Source organism: Macaca nemestrina, chromosome 1 (assembly GCF_043159975.1).
Source record: "Macaca nemestrina isolate mMacNem1 chromosome 1, mMacNem.hap1, whole genome shotgun sequence".
Taxonomy (NCBI): Eukaryota; Metazoa; Chordata; class Mammalia; order Primates; family Cercopithecidae; genus Macaca; species Macaca nemestrina.
The window spans coordinates 98,895,044-98,913,158 of record NC_092125.1 but is presented as its reverse complement, the minus strand read 5'-3'; the positions used below and the strand labels follow the sequence as shown (position 1 = coordinate 98,913,158).

At 43.7% G+C, this 18,115-nt stretch overlaps 1 protein-coding gene across 2 annotated transcripts; it reads left to right on the top strand.

Annotated features, from left to right (window-relative positions):
• The first annotated feature begins 1,501 nt into the window (after positions 1 to 1,501).
• On the top strand, positions 1,502 to 17,301 carry LOC105498186 (SLAM family member 7). Of its 2 annotated transcripts, none has more exons than XM_011770101.2 (7): positions 1,502 to 1,603; positions 9,923 to 10,243; positions 11,549 to 11,821; positions 12,036 to 12,155; positions 13,094 to 13,197; positions 14,683 to 14,745; positions 15,595 to 17,301. In XM_011770101.2, the coding sequence occupies exons 1-7, from the start codon at positions 1,549 to 1,551 to the stop codon at positions 15,664 to 15,666; spliced, it is 1,008 nt and encodes a 335-aa protein (XP_011768403.2). In that variant the 5' UTR covers positions 1,502 to 1,548; the 3' UTR covers positions 15,667 to 17,301. The 2 variants fall into 2 exon arrangements, with proteins under 2 accessions (XP_011768403.2, XP_011768404.2); XM_011770102.3 differs by lacking the exon at positions 1,502 to 1,603 and adding an exon at positions 1,623 to 2,499.
• The last annotated feature ends 814 nt before the right edge of the window (positions 17,302 to 18,115 follow it).

Below are 18,115 nucleotides of genomic sequence, written 5' to 3'. Positions count from 1 at the left end.
CTAATTGAATGAGTTTAATGAGCTTAATAGCAAAATGGAGGCCAGTGTCAGTGGCTCACACCTGCAATCCCAGCACTTGGGGAGGCCAAGGTGGGTGGATCACCTAAGGTCAAGAGTTCAAGACCAGCCTGGCCAACATGGCAAAAGTCTGTAGTCACCAAAATATAAAAATTAGCCAGGTGTGGTGCTGGGTGCCTGTAATCCCAGCTACTCAGGAGGCTGAGGCAGGACACTCTCTTGAGCCCAGTAGGCAGAGGTTGCAGTGACCCGAGATCGCACCACTGCACTCCAACCTGGGCAACACAGCGAGACTCTGTCTCAGAAAAAATGAAAAAATAAAAAAATAAAAAATTTCAAAGTGGAGATGAAAAAGTAAAGAATCAGTGTACTTGAAGATAAACAATAGAAAATGCCCAATCTGAAAGTGTTCAATCTGAAAGTTTCAAGTGTTGAAAGAAAAAGAACTGTTGGCCGGGCGCGGTGGCTCAAGCCTGTAATCCCAGCACTTTGGGAGGCCGAGACGGGCGGATCACGAGGTCAGGAGATCGAGACCATCCTGGCTAACACGGTGAAACCCCGTCTCTACTAAAAAATACAAAAAACTAGCCGGGCGAGGTGGCGGGCGCCTGTAGTCCCAGCTACTCGGGAGGCTGAGGCAGGAGAATGGCGGGAACCCGGGAGGCGGAGCTTGCAGTGAGCTGAGATCCGGCCACTGCACTACAGCCTGGTCGACAGAGTGAGACTCCGTCTCAAAAAAAAAAAAAAGAAAAGAAAAAGAACTGTCAACCATATTACCTGATATGGTTCTCAATGAATATAGACAATATATTTAGGTGAATCTCAATCTAAACTTCACACCTTACATTAAAACTGGATGATACATTTAAATGTAAAACATAAAACTATAAAACTTTCAGGAGAAAACCTTTGGGCCCTAGTGGTGGGTAGAAAAATAACTGGTAAGTCGAATTTCACCAAAATTAAAATTTTTGCTCTGCAAAAGACCCCTTAAAAAAGATGAAAAGACAGGCTACAGACTAAGAGAAAATACTTGTAAACCACATATCTGACGAATGACTCATACCTAGAACATACAAAGAATTGTCAAAACTCAACAGTAAAAAAATAAAGAAAGAAAGAATCTGATTATAAAATGGACAAAAGACATAAATAGACACTTCACCAAGGAGGATGTGGATATATAGATGGCAGATAAGCACATGAAAAAATTTTCAACATTATTAGGCTTTAGGGAAATGCAAGTTAAAACAACAATGAGGTATCACTGCAACACTTATTACAAGAGCTAAAATATAAAATAGGAATAAACCAAATGCTGATAAAGATGGGGAGCAAATGGATCTCTCATAGATTGCTGGTGGCAAAGATTTTACTTTATTCACTCTGAGAATAATTTAGCAATTACTCAGTCTCACACGTCTGTGGCGTGACCCCTCCCAGCTCTTTAAAAATCAGCTGGGGAATAGGTCTGAGTAAGACTTGAGAGGGAAGTGAGTTCATTTCGGTGGCTGACTTCCAGAGAGCAATATGGCTGGTTCCCCAACATGCTTCACCTTCATCTATATCCTTTGGCAGCTCACAGGTGAGTCCAGCCGGATTCTCTTCCACTCTCCTGCTCTCCTGTCTACCCCATCCTGAATAGTTCCAGGTTTCTTGTTCCACTCTGGGCCTCTGGCTCAACTCAGGAGGCTCTGTGTTCTCATCTAACATTTGCTTTTCGCCATCCTCTGATCTCTGAATCTCAGGTCAGGAAGAGACTAGAGGGAGGGCAAAAAATGACTCTGAGAACTGACTCCCCTATTGACTGTCCCAGGGATGAAGGAGCTGAAGGTAGTGGTGCTGGGTATCAGAGACCATTTTTCTAATTCAGGTTCTGCCATGAGTTAGATAAGGAATGTTAACGTTTTCCTGGGCCTCGGAAACTTTATCTTCTAGCCTTCTCTCCTTTTGAGGCAACTTTAAGAACAAAATGGTACTGTACAGGTATGTATTTATTTACTTATAAATGTATTTATAAAACTGGTTATGCATAACAGTAATATAAACGGAAAGAATCACTTGAATTTTCTTTCCTTACTCAAGCAATCTAATCAGTCTCTACTTAGAGAACCATCTCATACCATAGGCACTTTATGTTTAAGCCCATGGAGGACAGAGGTCGGTTCTGCACCTGTCACTGGCATTCTAGTCTTTGAAGATTTTTGTATCCTAAGGGCTCTCAAAAAGGATCAGGAGCCCCATAAGTGAGAAATATATCTTCTGTCATCAATCTCATGGAGTACTACCATGAGATCACCCTATGAGGACTTCACATAACTGCTTCATTATGTGTATCTGAGCCTGCTTGAAGTGATCTGCCCAAGACCACGCAGGTGGCTGGTGCCCCCAGTACTTTCCCCTGCATCATCTGGCCTCGCTAAGTGGTCAGCATCAGCAGACTCTTACCAGCTTTGAATTCATCAGAAGTTTGTATTTTTGGTAAGTACCTGGGTCTAACCAGGTGGTTCTGGAACAGGTTCTCACTTTAAAAAAAGCACTCCCTGAACGGAAATGATGAGCAAAAATGGAGCTTGAGGGAGATAAGGTGGAGGGGTTGGGGAAAATGACAGAGATTTTGAAAGCCCCAGGTGTCCACTTGAAACCTATCGGTGAAAGAGCCAAGTATGGAAAACCTGCCATGCAAGTCCCCCTCTGCCCTGCTCCAGAGGCTGTGGGCAGCCTGTGTAGTGCCCCTCCTGAGGCTGAAAGGAGACAGAGATTGTCCTGGAACTTCCGGTCTGCAGGGCAGTGGAACAAGTCCTGGCCCTGGACAAGCACATCCTGGGTTTGACTTAGTAGATGCATTATTGTGGGCAAATTACTCTTCCCCTCTGAGCCTTGCTCTTCTCAGGTGTGTAACAAAGAATGAAATCTAAGTTGCAGAATTACTGTGACATTTTAAATGACATATCAAATGCAAAATAATTATTAAAATAATCACTATTTATTAAGTTACTACATCCAAGGTGTTTTTCACACCACCTCCTCATAAGTCTGTAAGACAGATGTCATTATCCCTGTTGTATAGATGAGGAAACTTAGGCTTAGCAGAGAGATCATGTTTCTTGGGCAAGATAACACAGTGTTTAAAAGGTAGCCAGAGACTGAGTTTTCAAAGCGAGTGCTCTTTTAATCACAACAAGCCATTGGTCACTGGACCTGGCACCAAAGAGATGCTCACTACATGTGCATTTGAGCTGAATCTTCCTCAGGGAGTACGAGTTGGGGTTTCTTCCTTCACCAGGTACATAAATCTGAGGTAGAGACTGGAAAGGCCCCAGAAGAACAGGTAGCTCTGTTTCTGGGATATGGGTGTACCAACAGGGGGCCACCCTGGCTAAACTCAGAGGGTCCAAGGAGCAGCTCTCATGGCCTCAGTATTCTCATCTGAAAAATGGGCACAGTAATCTGCCAATGATTCGATGATACAGTAATGTTGAGGAGACAATCAATAAAAAGAAAACAAAAAAGTGAGTGAGGGGAATTAGGAGAGGGTTGAAAAGAACCCGAATAAACAAGGAAGAGGGGGCAGGTGATGAGTGAGGAGCAGAGTGGTGAGCAACGTAAATGTGAGTGTGGTAGGCTAGGGCTAGAGTGATGGGAAAGGTGTGTGGTGAAGTGGGAAATTTTCAAGCCTCTGTCTGTGGCTGCCTTGTGCGGCATTGAATTACACTGCTTTTTCATTCGTTAAGGAGGACTTGAGTAAAGTGCAATAGATTTCAAACTACTTTGGGGTTTTTTGCTTTTGTTTTTTTAATCCATGGTTTCCTTTTATGAAATGAAATGTTACACAGAAAAAAAAAAAACAAATAAATGACTCCAATGTATAGAGTTGAAGTCTCTCTAACGGAGGCAAGTCCCATAGCCTCCTATCCTATGCTCACCCCTTAAACCTCCTCCTGAGCTCCCAAGAAATACACTGAGGCACTGCCACAGCCTCCAAAGGTGGCAGGGGGCACAGTCTGTAAAATCCTGCCTTAGGAGCCTTGGCTGTTAATCCTGGCCTTCCTCTGGTTTGGGAAACATCACCATAATCTTCTGAATATCAGCCTTCTCATCTGTGAAATGAGATCAGACTAAGTAATCCCTGATACTCCTCCCAGCTCTGAGATGCTCTGGTCCATGGTTTTCATGAGGAGAGTGCCACAACACACTGGTGCGTTTGGACAGAGGCACCAAGTGTTCAGAGAAGTGCTTGGGGACGGGGCTGGCAAGCAGGAGGCAGGCTTTTCTACTCTCCCCTCCCCCCAAGTCTTTCTGCTATATCACCATCTCTTGGTTCTGGTTGCACTGATAATGTATGTTCCTCATAATTGGGTTCCTTCCCTCCACTCAACTCGTGAGACTCTAGGGGACAGGACAGGGGAGGAGATGACAACCAAGAGGAAAGGAAGGTGGCAACGGGCAGGACCTGTTATCCCTTTCTGTTACGGAGGACATCTTACAGCTGACTCCCCCTGATGCAAAGACATCTGAATCTTGGCTGGGGCAAAAGACAAAGGGTCTCCTGCCCCAGCTCCCTCTACCTCCAAAGGCAGGCAGGGGATGTAGTGGGGAATGCTCACGGCCATCTTAACTTTCTGGTGGCTCACTTTGCTGAGAACCCATCCAAAGGCATTTTGGGATATCTCTGTTTCTCATTTTTACCTATCTGTGCAGAAATAAAACCAAAAGATGGGAAGTCTTCTCAAGGCCTGACTCTTATGCTCCCATTTCCCAACCTTGTCACCTGCCTCCCACCTTTTTGTTAGGCTACTCTGTACTTCTCAAAATGCTTTCAAATCCGTATTCACACTTCATCTTCCCTAAATGCCTGGAAACTAAATGTTGTTATTTATTTCCCGTATGAGGGTTCGAAACCAAAACTTGAAGTGGTAAATGTTGAAGCAGTAGTGGAAACCACACAGACCTCTGAGGCAGAGGAACTAACTCCTCTTCCCTCTTCCAATGTTTCTTCAGTGGGGCTTTAGGAAAGTCACCCCACTTCTCAAAACTCCAATATCCTAATTTATAAAGCAGGGCTTAAGCTCTATCTCACAGGGCTGTTCTAAGGATCAGGAGAGAGGATGCCCACTGATCTAGCTTACAAACCGCAGCGTGACACCAGGCATTTGCTGCTGAAATTATGATTACTGAGGCACAGGAATGGACCCAAGGTCCTGACTCCCAGTTAGGCCAGAGCCCTTTCTCCCTCTGCCACATGCTGGAGGAGGAGAAGCCACCTCTACCCCCTCTCTGGGCAGGACTTGGTGACACCATCATTGGGTGATCTGGCCTCTAATCCTGTGGACCAATCATTAGCTAATCCACAGCAAAATGATATATCCAACAACCACCCAGGGAGGATATTTCTTTCCGGAGAATTTAAAGTGTTAGTGAAGTGAAATTAGTGGTAAATTTTCAGGGGATATGTGTGAGGAAGAGTTGGAGGCTTCCTCAGGGAAGAGCTTTAAACTAGAATTTACGGGGTTTGAATAAGATTTAGATGAACAGAAAGGAGGATAAAGCACAAACAAGAGTGTGAGGTAGAAAGTGAGCTGAGGATCAGGGGAGGGAGGAGGCCGGGATGCCTGTGTGGTGGCCACATGTGAGTGGTAGTCCCAGCTGCATATCTTTCCACAGCAATACATTGTCATCCTGGCCTTATACAATCAACCCATGTCATGTGACACTCCTGAACTAATTACCGTACAGGAGAAGGGCTACCACCTGAACTGGGTAACCCAAACCTTTTGGCTTCTACGGAATGAGGAAGGAGTAAAATTGATGTAAAAGAGGCAAATTACAACCTTATGACTGTCTTGCTCCCCAGTTATACCCTCGGCTCCTAAACAATGGGAACTAAATAAATTCTTGTTAAAAGAAGGAATGACTGAATCTGACAAGTGTGACCTGCTTAGATATGGCGAAACTCCATAGGGTCACACACTGCAGGTGCAAAACCATCACAGAAAGAAGAGCTTCAATTCAGCCTTGGATATCTGAAAAAAGAAGTGTCTTGTTTCTGGATCCCTTTTCATAATCAACTGGGAAGTAGAAGCAAAACTGGTTAGGACTCTCCAACCCTGCCCCTGTCCTCTGAACACATTCCGAGAATGGCATGGAGCTACTGTTTTCTTTCATTACTACTTGTCTCACCCTGAAGGTACACTTAAGATAGAACAATACACTCCATCTATAGGCTCATGTTGGTAATTTGCCCTGCGTCACTCTCTAATTTTATTCTAACAAGAAACAATTAATTTGGCGGCATTTTCTTATATCCCACACAAGTCATGTCCCTTGGCATTTACCCTGAGAATACAGCACTATGTGTGTGCAAGGGTGAAAAGAGTAATTGCACACATGCTAGCAACTAAAGCCACATGCTTGTAGTTTTGGCACTTCCTCACCTTAAATATTGCTCCAAAATGAAATGTGAAAATGAAATTACTTGAAGGTTGCCCTAAGTGTAGAAATTGCATCCATTTGGGGCCAAGTGATACCCAATCTTTATTTGACTTCAAAATATTCACCCCTTTCATCTCTGCTGTTGAAGTAGAAGAACAAATACATTCACTGATCAAAATTTCAGAATAAAATTGATTTTGTCTGTAACATTTCCTGGCACTATTTGACTTGACACTCCTAAAGATGAACAGAGAGAGCAGTCGAAAACCCATCTCGGCCTTAATATTGAAGAAGCAGAGAGAATAGTTTTTTAAAAAAATCAGATTACTTAATGGGATGATTTGATAAAAGCTTGAGTAATCCAAAGTATATACGTACCGACTGATACATTATAGGAGGGAAAATGTTTGAAAATAGAAATCAGCTCCTAAAAGATACTGATTCCTCTTCTTGGGTAAGAGATAAATTTAGCAAAACATTGCCAGAGACTTCAGATCTGTAAGCAATGGAGTGGGTCACCCTTTGGTAGCATCAGATTTCCTCCCCCTGGGGCACTGGTAGAGCAGTTTATGCTTGAGGGAAGGTCACCAAAGGACAAGAAGGGAAATTATGCTTCAATGGCGCCCAAGGGCTTTGAATTTGACACTAGAGCCCCTTAGGGGGATGGAGAAGGGGAGTGAGGGAGAAGGCTAGAGCTGGTACAAATGCCAGGTGGCCTTCAAATTGAGCCACAGTGAAAAGACTACAGGTCCCAGAGCTGGAGAGACATTGGGTTAAATCCTCAAATCATCACCTGCTAGCTTTGTGCCCTTGGATAAGTTACTTAGCTGTTGTTGTTTGTTGTTGTTGTTTGAATCTCAGTTTTCTCATGAAGTCAGGAGTTAGCAATTTTTTTCTGAAAAGGGCCAGAGAATAAATATTTTAGGCTTTGCAGACAATAAAACATGGTCACAATTATTTAACTCAGTCTTTGTAGTGAAAAAGGATCCATAGACAATATGTAAATGAAAGAGTATGGCTGTGTTCCAGTACAACTGTATTTACAAAAACAGGCAGTGGACCAGATTTAGCCTGGGGGTTATAGGTTGCTGATCCTTGTGTAAAAAGGTCAAAATGCCTAATTTGCAGGATTGTTTTGAGTGTTAGGCATGCTCCTTACAATAAACGTTTGGCCCAGAATAAACATTTAATACATGACAACTCATTATTTGGAAGCCCTTGCCAAGATATTTGATTTTAACAGGGACCAAAGAAATGTCTCTAATGAAACAATTTTTGATATCTGGATATGTCCGTATAGGAATTTGTCTTTTTACTAGAAAAGACATGAGTTACATCAGTACTGGAGTAGAAGAAAATACTGTGTCTAAGAGAGCAGGCTGTGAAATGAAACAGAGCCTGGATGCTTGGTCAGTCTCACAGGGCCAATTAGACACAGGAGACACTGTATGTAAGGCTCACAATAGTTTTAATTTTAATTTCTTTTAAAATCAGAAGAGAAATGAATACAGCAATAACAATAACAATGACTATATAATGAATCCAGCCTGGATCACGTTCATTTTATACCAACACAGTCATGAAATATGATTTTTAATATTTGTTATGGAAGAAGGACCAACAAGGTCAAAAGCACATAGAAACCACAAAAGTCACTATGTAGTCTTGCAATAGCATCATTAGAACTGTCAGGATCCTATAGCTTGGCTGTTTTGTTGGCTTTGCTTCTTTCATTTGTGCTTTTCATGGCTGAATTAATAAAAATTCCATTTAAAAATTTCAACCTGACACTTTATGTTAAGAGGCAGAAGGGGAAATAACTTTGGGTTTTGCACTTTTAAGGAGAACACCTTTGTTGACAGCTGATGTGAGACCTAAGTTCTTGTCTACTTAGTTTAAAAGAATTTATATGAGAGACACACAGCAAAGGAAATGCAGCATAGAGTAATTGATTGCAAAAGAAAAAGAATATTTTGACAGTTAAGTGCAGAAAAGACAGTACATCCTGAGAGAGGGAAAATTCAGGGCGGGCTGCTTGTAAGGATGAGACAGCAAAGACTGGCACTGGGGAGACTCCCTTTATGGGAATCTTACATGATTCTTCATAAAAGGGTGGAAAGAAGTGTTACTAGTAACCATGTTCTTGGTGGTCCTCTGGGTGGACATGCACGGTAGCTATACATGCTTCTTCATAAACCTCGTATCTCATTAGCATCTTAAATCTCCACCCATGGGTGTGTTTTTTTACTATTATAATGAGCAACGGGTCAGTTTGAGGACAAGTAAAATCAAAATCCACATTCTCTCTACAGAGGAAAGTCCTCACCGAAGATAGTTTTGCTTAAATGAGCTCAATTACAATGTGAATGCTGAGGCTTATTGTATTGACTGTAGGGTCACCAGAGTTACTGCCTCGAACACTGTTACTTCCTTCACTACCTACCCTACTTCACCTTTAAGGACTTAGTCTTAGTTTTTGTATTTCTATCGGCCTTGAATAAGTTCTTTTCATTTCTGCTATTTAGTTTTCTCATCTATAAAATATGCCCTTCAAGGTCTTGACCCTGTGGGTTTTGGTGTGTACTCTGCCTCTTACTATGTGGCTTGAGTAAGTCATTTACCCACACTGTGCCTCACATTCCTGATCTGTAAGATAGAGATATAAAGAATGATTCCTCGAAAAGTTGTTTTAAGAGTTAAACAAGGCTGGGTGTGGTGGCTCATGCCTGCAATCCAGCACTTTGGGAGGCCGAGGCGGTCAGGAGTTCATGACCAGCCTGGCCAACATGGTGAAACCTCATCTCTACTAAAAATACAAAAATTAGCCAGGTCTGACGGTGCACACCTGGAGTCCCAGCTACTCAGGAGGCTGAGGCAAGATCATCACTTGAACCCAGGAGGCGGAGGTTGTAGTGAGCTGAGATTGTGCCACTACACTCCAGCCTGGGCAACAGAGTGAGACTCTGTCTCAAAAAAAAAAAAAAAAGTGTTAATCAAGATTATAATTTGTGCTTTTAAACTGCTAGTCCCAAACTAAATTCTCTCACTGCTCTGTGCTATTCCCAGAGGCTGTCTCTCCAGTTTAATAGGTAAGAATAAGATGACTTACTCCCCACACCTGTTTACTAGTAGTGCTCAGCTGGCCACTTCTGGAAGTTTCTTCAGCAGACATTCTTAACTGTTTTTCACCTACAACCACATAACCAGTGATGACTTTTTATAAGTCATACTTTCTGGGAGTGAACTAAGATTGTTGTGATACATAAATTTCTACTATCAATGCTTCCATATGAGCACTTACGTAACAGGGTAACATGTAAGGGACCTTCATATGAGGTTCCAAAGGCTTTTCCAGGAGCTGGTTGTGTCGGACTGAGTGGGTGTCTCAGATCTCTCCAGGACCTAAAGGGGATGAGTAATTGGTGACAAGGACAGGGAATCAGGCTTATTTTATGGTTCTCTGTGTTTATAGGGTCAACAGCCTCTGGATCCGTGAAAGAGCTGGTCGGTTCCATTGGTGGGGCTGTGACTTTCCCCCTGAAGTCTGAAGTAAAGCAAGTTGACTCTATTGTCTGGACCTTCAACACAACCACTCTTGTCACCATACAGCCAGAAGGGGGCCCTATGATAGTGACCCAAAATCGTAATAAGGAGAGAGTAGACTTCCCAGATGGAGGCTATTCCCTGAAGCTCAGCAAACTGAAGAAGAATGACTCAGGGATCTACAATGTGGAGATATACAGCTCATCCCTCCAGGATCCCTTCACCCGGAAGTATGTGCTACGTGTCTACGGTGAGCAGAATCAGTTCCAATGGTGGATGGCTGCCTTGGTGAGGTGGTGAGCTCCTTGACATGAGAGATGTTTAAGCAGAGGCTGGATAAACACTTGGCAAGAATGTGGGAGAGGGGACTTCTGCATGAATGAAGTAGATGTAACTGACCCCTGAGGTCCCTGCCTACTCAGAGATGCTATAAGAAGCAGCGTGGTGCAGTGGATGGCTGATATGTGCAGTGGCCATAGCATAGATCAAGATCAAATGCTGGCTTCTTAATTTAGTCACATGACCTTAGCCAAGTTATTTAATTTCTTCAAGTCTTAGTTTCCATATCTGTAGTGGGGAGGAAAGCAATGCCTACCTTAGGAAGATTTTTGGGCAAAGTATAGATCACACCTCTTTCTCTACAGATTACAACCAACTGATAAATAGATGCAAGAAGGAGGGGATAAAAATATCAACATTATTTCTGGTAAATCTAGACAGGAAAAATGCTTCTTTTCAATTCTGGACCTTGGCACTCATCCAAGGAAGTTAAAATTACAAAACAATGACTCAAACATCTACAAGAAGAATAGCTGCCTCACTCATTGAGCCACAATATCAGGGACATTAGGAGATGGGCCTTCAGACTTGCTTGTAAGAGGTAGGCACACCTCCTACACCTGATCCAGGTGTGTCTTCCATATAGACATGGTTGAAGGGAACGCAGATATGTATTCTGCGGGCTAACTAGTCAGGGGAGGAAGGAAAAGGGCAAACCACATTTGAACTGCAATCTTTAACGTCTCAAACCCATGAGTAGAGAAAGGTAAACAATGAATGTCAGACTCTTACCATCTCACCAATGAACCAATTACTCATTCTCTGAGGCAGGGGAGTGAGCACAGGGTAGAGAAGGGGGCCAGAAGGGCTACTGCAATACAATTTTCTCCTAGAGAGGAAAGTAAACTCTCCTAGAGAGTAAAGGGAAGCCTGAGGACAGAGACTAGGGAACCTCTAGAACAGATAATATTAGCAGACATCTAACATGCGTCTAGCACAGTGCTTGCCATGTGGCTATGCTTAGTAAATGGCGGTTATATTCCTATTGCATTATTATTTCTATTGTTGTTATTGTTTTTGTTATTATATAGCTGTGGTAAAGCAGACCTAGATAGTTCTCTTTTCCAGATAAGAATGAGGATTCTGCTCTGAATTACTGCTTTCTCTCCAGTCGGAGCTCCCAGGGAGATTCAGGTCCAAGGTATCCAAGGTTAACTTAGAGAATGGAGAGCTATAGGCAGAGTTTCCACCTCTGTTTGTCCTTCCTCTTTCACAGAGCACCTGTCAAAGCCTAAAGTCACCATGGGTCTACAGAGTAATAAGAATGGCACCTGTGTGACCAATCTGACATGCCACATGGAACATGGGGAAGAGGATGTGATTTATACCTGGAAGGCCCTGGGGCAAGCAGTCAATGAGTCCCATAATGGGTCCATCCTACCCATCTCCTGGAGATGGGGAGAAAGTGATATGACCTTCATCTGCACTGTCAGGAACCCTGTCAGCAGCAACTCCTCAAGCCCCATCCTTGCCAGGAAGCTCTGTGAAGGTGACTGCCTCTCCCCCCTCCACAGGAGCCTCTGCCCAGGACCTACACCTTCTTCAGCTCCTAGCCCCCATGGGAACAGGCACTTTATGGAAACTGGAAGCCACTGGGTGGTCACCAGGCTGGGAGGAAGGTGGCAGGTGCTCCAAGACCTGGGTCGTTTTCCTGAACTGACTTTTCTCCCTTCCCTGTGCCTCCAACCGTTCTCTCTTTGAAGGTGCTGCTGATGACTCAGATTCCTCCATGGTCCTCCTGTGTCTCCTGTTGGTGCCCCTCCTGCTCAGTCTCTTTGTATTGGGGCTATTTCTTTGGTTTCTGAAGAGAGAGACACAAGAAGGTAGAGCACGTACTATTTTTGTCCTCACCCACATTCATGGTTTTCTCCTTCATTGGTTCAACAAGCACATATAGAGCTGTGTGCCAGACTTGGCATGAGGTGTTGAAGATGCAGAGATGAAGAAGCCACAGTCTCTGCCCTCAGGAAGCACACAGTCAGCCTGTACCCCTTAGTTCTGGAGTAGAGAAAGTGCTGGAGGTCTTTCCTGAGGACACAGTTCTCTCAGTTCCCTTTCCAGGACCCGTTTCTCTCCTTCTCCCAGAGGGACATACTGATATGGCTCTTGTGTTGATACAGGCCCCACACTGCTGACTCTGCACCCCTGACCTGGGAGGTGATGGCCTCCAACTCTGAGGTCCCCACAGACCAGCATCCTCTAGTCAATCTTTCCTATCCCTATCCCTATCAGAGCCCACAAACCACTCCCACCCTTTCCACAGGATCAACCCAAGACCTAGCTTTACTGCCCACTAGACACATGGCTCCTGGGGGAAGCCTTTCCCTGTCTCTCTCCAGTTGCACCCCATCCTGTGTTCCTAAACCCTGCTGATTGGTCTTCTGAGTTCCCGCTGTCCATGTGGGTGATGGGGAGGGACATAACATCAGTTGGGTATGACTTGCAGACTTTGAAATCTCCCTTCCCTCCTGGAAGCCCCTCTGAAAGTGTCTTTGACTTTCTCTACTTCCCACTTTAACCACCTTGATGGAGAGATCAGGAAGTGAAATGATGAGGGTGGCCAATTCATCCTGTTTTGTTTAGATTTTCCCAGTTTTAACACTGAAAGTCCTATTCAGTGTTACAAGGAAAAAACCCTTCCGTTACAAGGAAACTGGGATGGTTGGTCACCCTACGTGGGTCATCCAGGAGAAATGGTGGGCCAGTGGAAGTGGTGAGTGGTCGGAGACGTATCTTTGATTCTCTCCCAACTTGTTTTTAGAGTCCATTGAAGAGAAGAAGAGAGCGGACATTTGTCGGGAAACTCCTAACATACGCCCCTATTCTGGAGAGAACACAGAGTATGACACAATCCCTTACGCTAATGTGAGTCCCTTCTAATCTTTCCTGGGGACTGATCCTCTCTCTGAGGCTCTCCTTGTGAGGTTTTTCCATGGATTTGGGCAACATGGGAATGAAGAGGGGAGTGAGGATATATAGCCTTAAAACTCAATGCACCTGTGCCTCCTCCAAGTCTTCATGGATTCTCTTCTGTGCAGAAGAAGCTGGTGGTCTCTGGAGCACCTGGTTCTGACTCGTAATGCTCATGCTGTGGTCTATGAAATCACCTGCTCCCTTCCACAGTTCATAACGGCCACACAAAAGGCCAGATTCCTTTTGCATAAGGGAGTGGGTAGAAGAGTGTGACTTTGACAGGATGTTTGAATCATGGTATCAGAAGACTTCTCTAGAGATGCCTCTTCTTCTGAGATGACTCAAGGAGCCATCAGAAGGATCAGGGCATCTGTAGTGACTCTGGGCCCTGAATCAAGGCATTGCAGGTGTAGGTCACTGAGTGAGGTGAATGAACACAAATGCAATTCAAAGAAAAGTCTCCAAAAAGAAAATCATGATAATGAAGTTTAAAGAAACTCAAATAACAAAAGACAATTTGGAGAAATGAAATAAGTAGACAACTTCAAAAGGCTCCTCAGGGCCAATTCCTGCAGCCCAGGCTGGGCTAGCTCTTTAGAGGTCATAGAGCCCTTTACCACAACGGACTGTTTAGTGAAGAAATAAAAATACTTTGAAGCCTCAAAACCCCAGTTTTACTCAAAACCTTGGTGTCTCTCAATCAGGTTGCATCTTCCTCATTTACCTACAACATTTACTTACGTTTACCCTCTACAAAGAGGAGACATTACCAAAGTCATTAGTATTGTGAGAACTCTTTCCTTTATCACAAAAGAGGCTGCTTTATGCTCCATTTAACTGGTTTAAGTCAAAATTTATCACTTTATCACTATGTTCTTTCTTCCCCTGCTTAAGATATATCCCCAGAGGGCTGCAGGGCTGCCCAGGATGTTCAAGAACAGGCTTAGCCAACCCAGGATATTTACCTCTGATTGGGAAGGAGTTTTGGTTATTGTTGTTCTTGTTTTGTTTTATTTTGTTCCGTTAGTCATCCTTACTGATTTTCTCCAAGGGCCCTTTGACCGCTGGGGAAGTTTATTTGCAACATTAGCAAAATTATTTCAAATTATCCTTTATTCCTTTTAGGAGACTTATAGCTAATGAGAGAGAGAGAGAGAAAGAGAGATCTTATGTATTTTTGAAATTCATGTAAACACAATACAGTTTAAAAATAATGTAATGGCTTCCTGAAAAAAGTTATCAAAAATTATTATAATAGCAGTCACCAACAAGAGAACTTCCTACTGCCCTTCTCTGTTCCAGAACCCTCCTTTTCCTCTCACCATCTCCTCCCATCTCTGCTTTCCTCTCTCTGGATTCTGAACGTCTCTCTGGCCTTGTCTATGTGATTCAGGATGTGGGTGATGATTTCTTTTGCTTGTTGTTTGTTTTTAATAGAGAACTATCCCAATGGAAGACGCAGCAAATACACTTTATTCCACTGTGGAAATACCAAAAAAGGTAAGAAGCTTTGAGCTGAATTTCATCTTAATGGTTCCATTTCTTTTCCTGCTTCATGTTTAGGTCAAAATTTCTTGGACCCAGGGATCTCATACTCTCTGGAATTAAAAAGTCCCCTAGTAGTTCCCCATTCCCTTTGCTTAGGGTTATATGAGAACATGGGAGATGGAAGAGAATTGTGTTTTAGGCGTCAAATTGGGTAATCTGGAACAAATAGAGTAGGAAAGAGGTTCTAGATAGGAATAACAGAGAAAATCAAAAGGCTTCTGACTGAAGTTACAGACAAGGAAAAAGACCATGGCTTAGGTTGCGCAAGGAATGAAGAGAGGAATAACTGGGGAGGAGACTCCAGCTTGCTCCTGAGAAACCAGGAAACTGTAGGAGGGAGTGATTTCTACTTTTCTCCCATGGTCCAACTATGTTACATCTGGTTTGCATCCTCCCCTCAGTTAAACTACTAATGCAGTAGCTTTAACGCTTATTCCTTCACAGGGTATGGTTGGCAGCAGTAATGGTGCCTTTCTGTCTCCTTTTTCTTCCTCTCCGAAACAGATCCAAAAAGATAAGAATCATTAAAGCAGTTTGCTTAGTTATAGAAAAGGTTGGTTTAGTGGATTATTACAAGGAAATTTCAGTTCGTTAAGCATTCAGCAAGATAAATATGGGTTAAACCTAAAGAATAGTTTCTCTAAGCTAGGGGTGATTAAGATTAAACAGTGGGAGCCAGCATGGCAGCCAATTTGGGTTGGGTAACCTTGGAAATAAAGTTTCCTGGATGTCAGGGTCTCCATGGAAGATCCAGAGCCCTGCTCACCTCCCTCACTCTGCTTTCTTTTTGTCTGTCTTCAGATTGAAAATCCCCACTCACTGCTCACGATGCCAGACACACCAAGGCTATTTGCCTATGAGAATGTTATCTAGACAGCAGTGCACTCCCCTAAGTCTCTGCTCAAAAAAAAACAATTCTCGGCCCAAAGAAGACAATCAAAAGAATTCACTGATTTGACTAGAAACATCAAGGAAGATTGAAGAACATTGACTTTTTTCCAGGATAAACTATCATTGACGTTCCCTTAGATTTAAGAGTTCATAATTCCATCCACTGCTGAGAAATCTCCTCAAACCCAGAAGGTTTAACTACCCCATCCCAAAAATGGGATTGTGAATGTCAGCAAACCACAAGAAAAGTGCTTAGAAGTGTTCCTACAAAAATGTAAACGCGGCCGGGCGCGGTGGCTCACGCCTGTAATCCCAGCACTTTGGGAGGCCGAGGCGGGCGGATCACGAGGTTAGGAGATCAAGACCATCCTGGCTAACACGGTGAAACCCCATCTCTACTAAAAAAATACAAAAAGTTAGTCGGGCGTGATGGCGGGCGCCGGTAGTCCCAGCTGCTCAGGAGGCTGAGGCAGGAGAATGTCGTGAACCCCGGTGGCAGAGCTTGTAGTGAGCGGAGATCGCCCCACTGCACTCCAGCCTGGGCGACAGAGTGAGACTCTGTCTCACACACACACAAAAAAGGTAAATGCAAGGCCACACATAGTAATGACAGCCTGTTGTACTAATGATGGCTCCAGGTCAGGGTCTGGAGTTTCATTGCATCCCAGGGCTTGGACATCAGGATTATACCAAGAGTCCTATTACCAGGAGGGCAAGAAGACCCCAGAAAAGAAGTCCAGCAGAAGCAGATGCACCTTACAGAAATGGATGTATTAATTGGCTGCATGAACTATGTGCCCGGCACTATGCTGAGCTTACACTAATTGGTCAGACATGCTCTCTGCTCTCATGAAATTGGCTCCAAATGAATGAACTACTTTCATGAGCAGTTGTAGTAGGCCTGATCACAAATTCCCAGAGGGCCAAGTGCGGATCCACAGGACTTGAAGGTCAAAGTTCACAAAGATGAAGAATCAGGGTAGCTGACCATGTTTGGCAGATACTATAATGAAGATGCAGAAGTGTGCATGGCCCAAGGACAAGGACCTCCAGCCAGGCTTCATTTATGCACTTGTGCTGCAAAAGAAAAACCTAGGTCTTAAGGCTGTGCCAGAACCCATCCCAATAAAGAGATCAAGTCTGAAGTCACATTTTAAAGCCAGTATAGGAGACTTGGAGTCAGGTAGTAGAGACTGGTGGGGCACATGGGGCAGTTGGTACTTGTAAACCTTTAAAGATGGTTAATTCATTCAATAAATATTTATTAAGAATCTATGTGGCCAGGTGCGGTGGCTCACACCTGTAATCCCAGCACTTTGGGAGGCCAAGCTGGATAGATCATCTGAGGTCAGCAGTTCAAGACCAGCCTGGCCAACATGGCGAAACCCCATCTCCACTAAAAATACAAAAATTTTCTGAGCGTGGTGGCACGCACCTGTAATCCCAGCTACTCGGGAGGCCAAGGCAGGAGAATCACTTGAACCCGGGAGGTGGAGGTTGCAGTGAGCTGAGATCGCACCACTGTACTCCAGCCTAGGCAACAAGAGCAAAACCCCATCAAAAAAAAAAAAAAAGAACCTATGCTAGGTCAGTCTCAGTTTGGCACATCCCTGCCAACACAGAGCTCACCATCTCTTATACTTAAGCAAAAAACATGGGAAAGGGGAAAGGGGGATGGCTGCTTTTGATATGTTCCCTGACACATATCTTGAATGGAGACCTCTGCACCAAGTGTTGAAAGTGTTGAAAAACTTAAAAACAAATGCTTGTTGGGCAAGAATGGGATTGAGAAATTGAGAATTATCTTCTCTCGAAAAGGCATTTTGAAGGAATTGAGCCAGATCTTTTTCTCTTACTGCAAAACCGTATTGTAGTAAAAAAGTCCTTTACTATCTTAATAAAACAGATATTGTGAGATTCACATACAAAAAGATGCATTATTTTGCTATTTGCAATAGTGAAATTCTGGAAACTGCCTAAGAACCTGACCACCACAGGTGAAGGCCTGTTCACACACAGACATTAAGAATTATGGGCTAGGCCAGGCACAGTGGCTCACGCCTGTAATCCCAGCACTTTGGGAGGCCGAGGCAGGTGGATTACTTGAGGTCAGGAGTTCAAGAACAGCCTGGCCAACATGATGAAACCCTGTCTCTACTAAAAACACAAAAAACATTAGTCAGGCATGGTGGTGAGCCCCTGTAATCCCAGCTTCTTGAGAGGTGGAGGCAGGAGAATTGCTTGAACCTGGGACGGGGAGGCTGCATTGAGCCAAGATCATGCCACTGCACTCCAGCCTAAGTGACACAGCAAGACTCCATCTCAAAAAAAGAATTATGGGTTATACTCAGCATCATGAAATATACCCACGTAACCTACACATGTAGCTTCTGAATCGAAAATAAAATTAAAAATAACAAATTTTTAGCAC

Coding starts and splice junctions, on each gene's coding strand:
- LOC105498186 (XM_011770101.2), top strand. CDS start 1,549: ATGGCTGGTTCCCCAACATGCTTCACCTTCATCTATATCCTTTGGCAG. Junction 10,244..11,548: donor GTATGTGCTACGTGTCTACG/GTGAGCAGAATC, acceptor CCTCTTTCACAG/AGCACCTGTCAAAGCCTAAA. Junction 11,822..12,035: donor TGCCAGGAAGCTCTGTGAAG/GTGACTGCCTCT, acceptor CTCTCTTTGAAG/GTGCTGCTGATGACTCAGAT.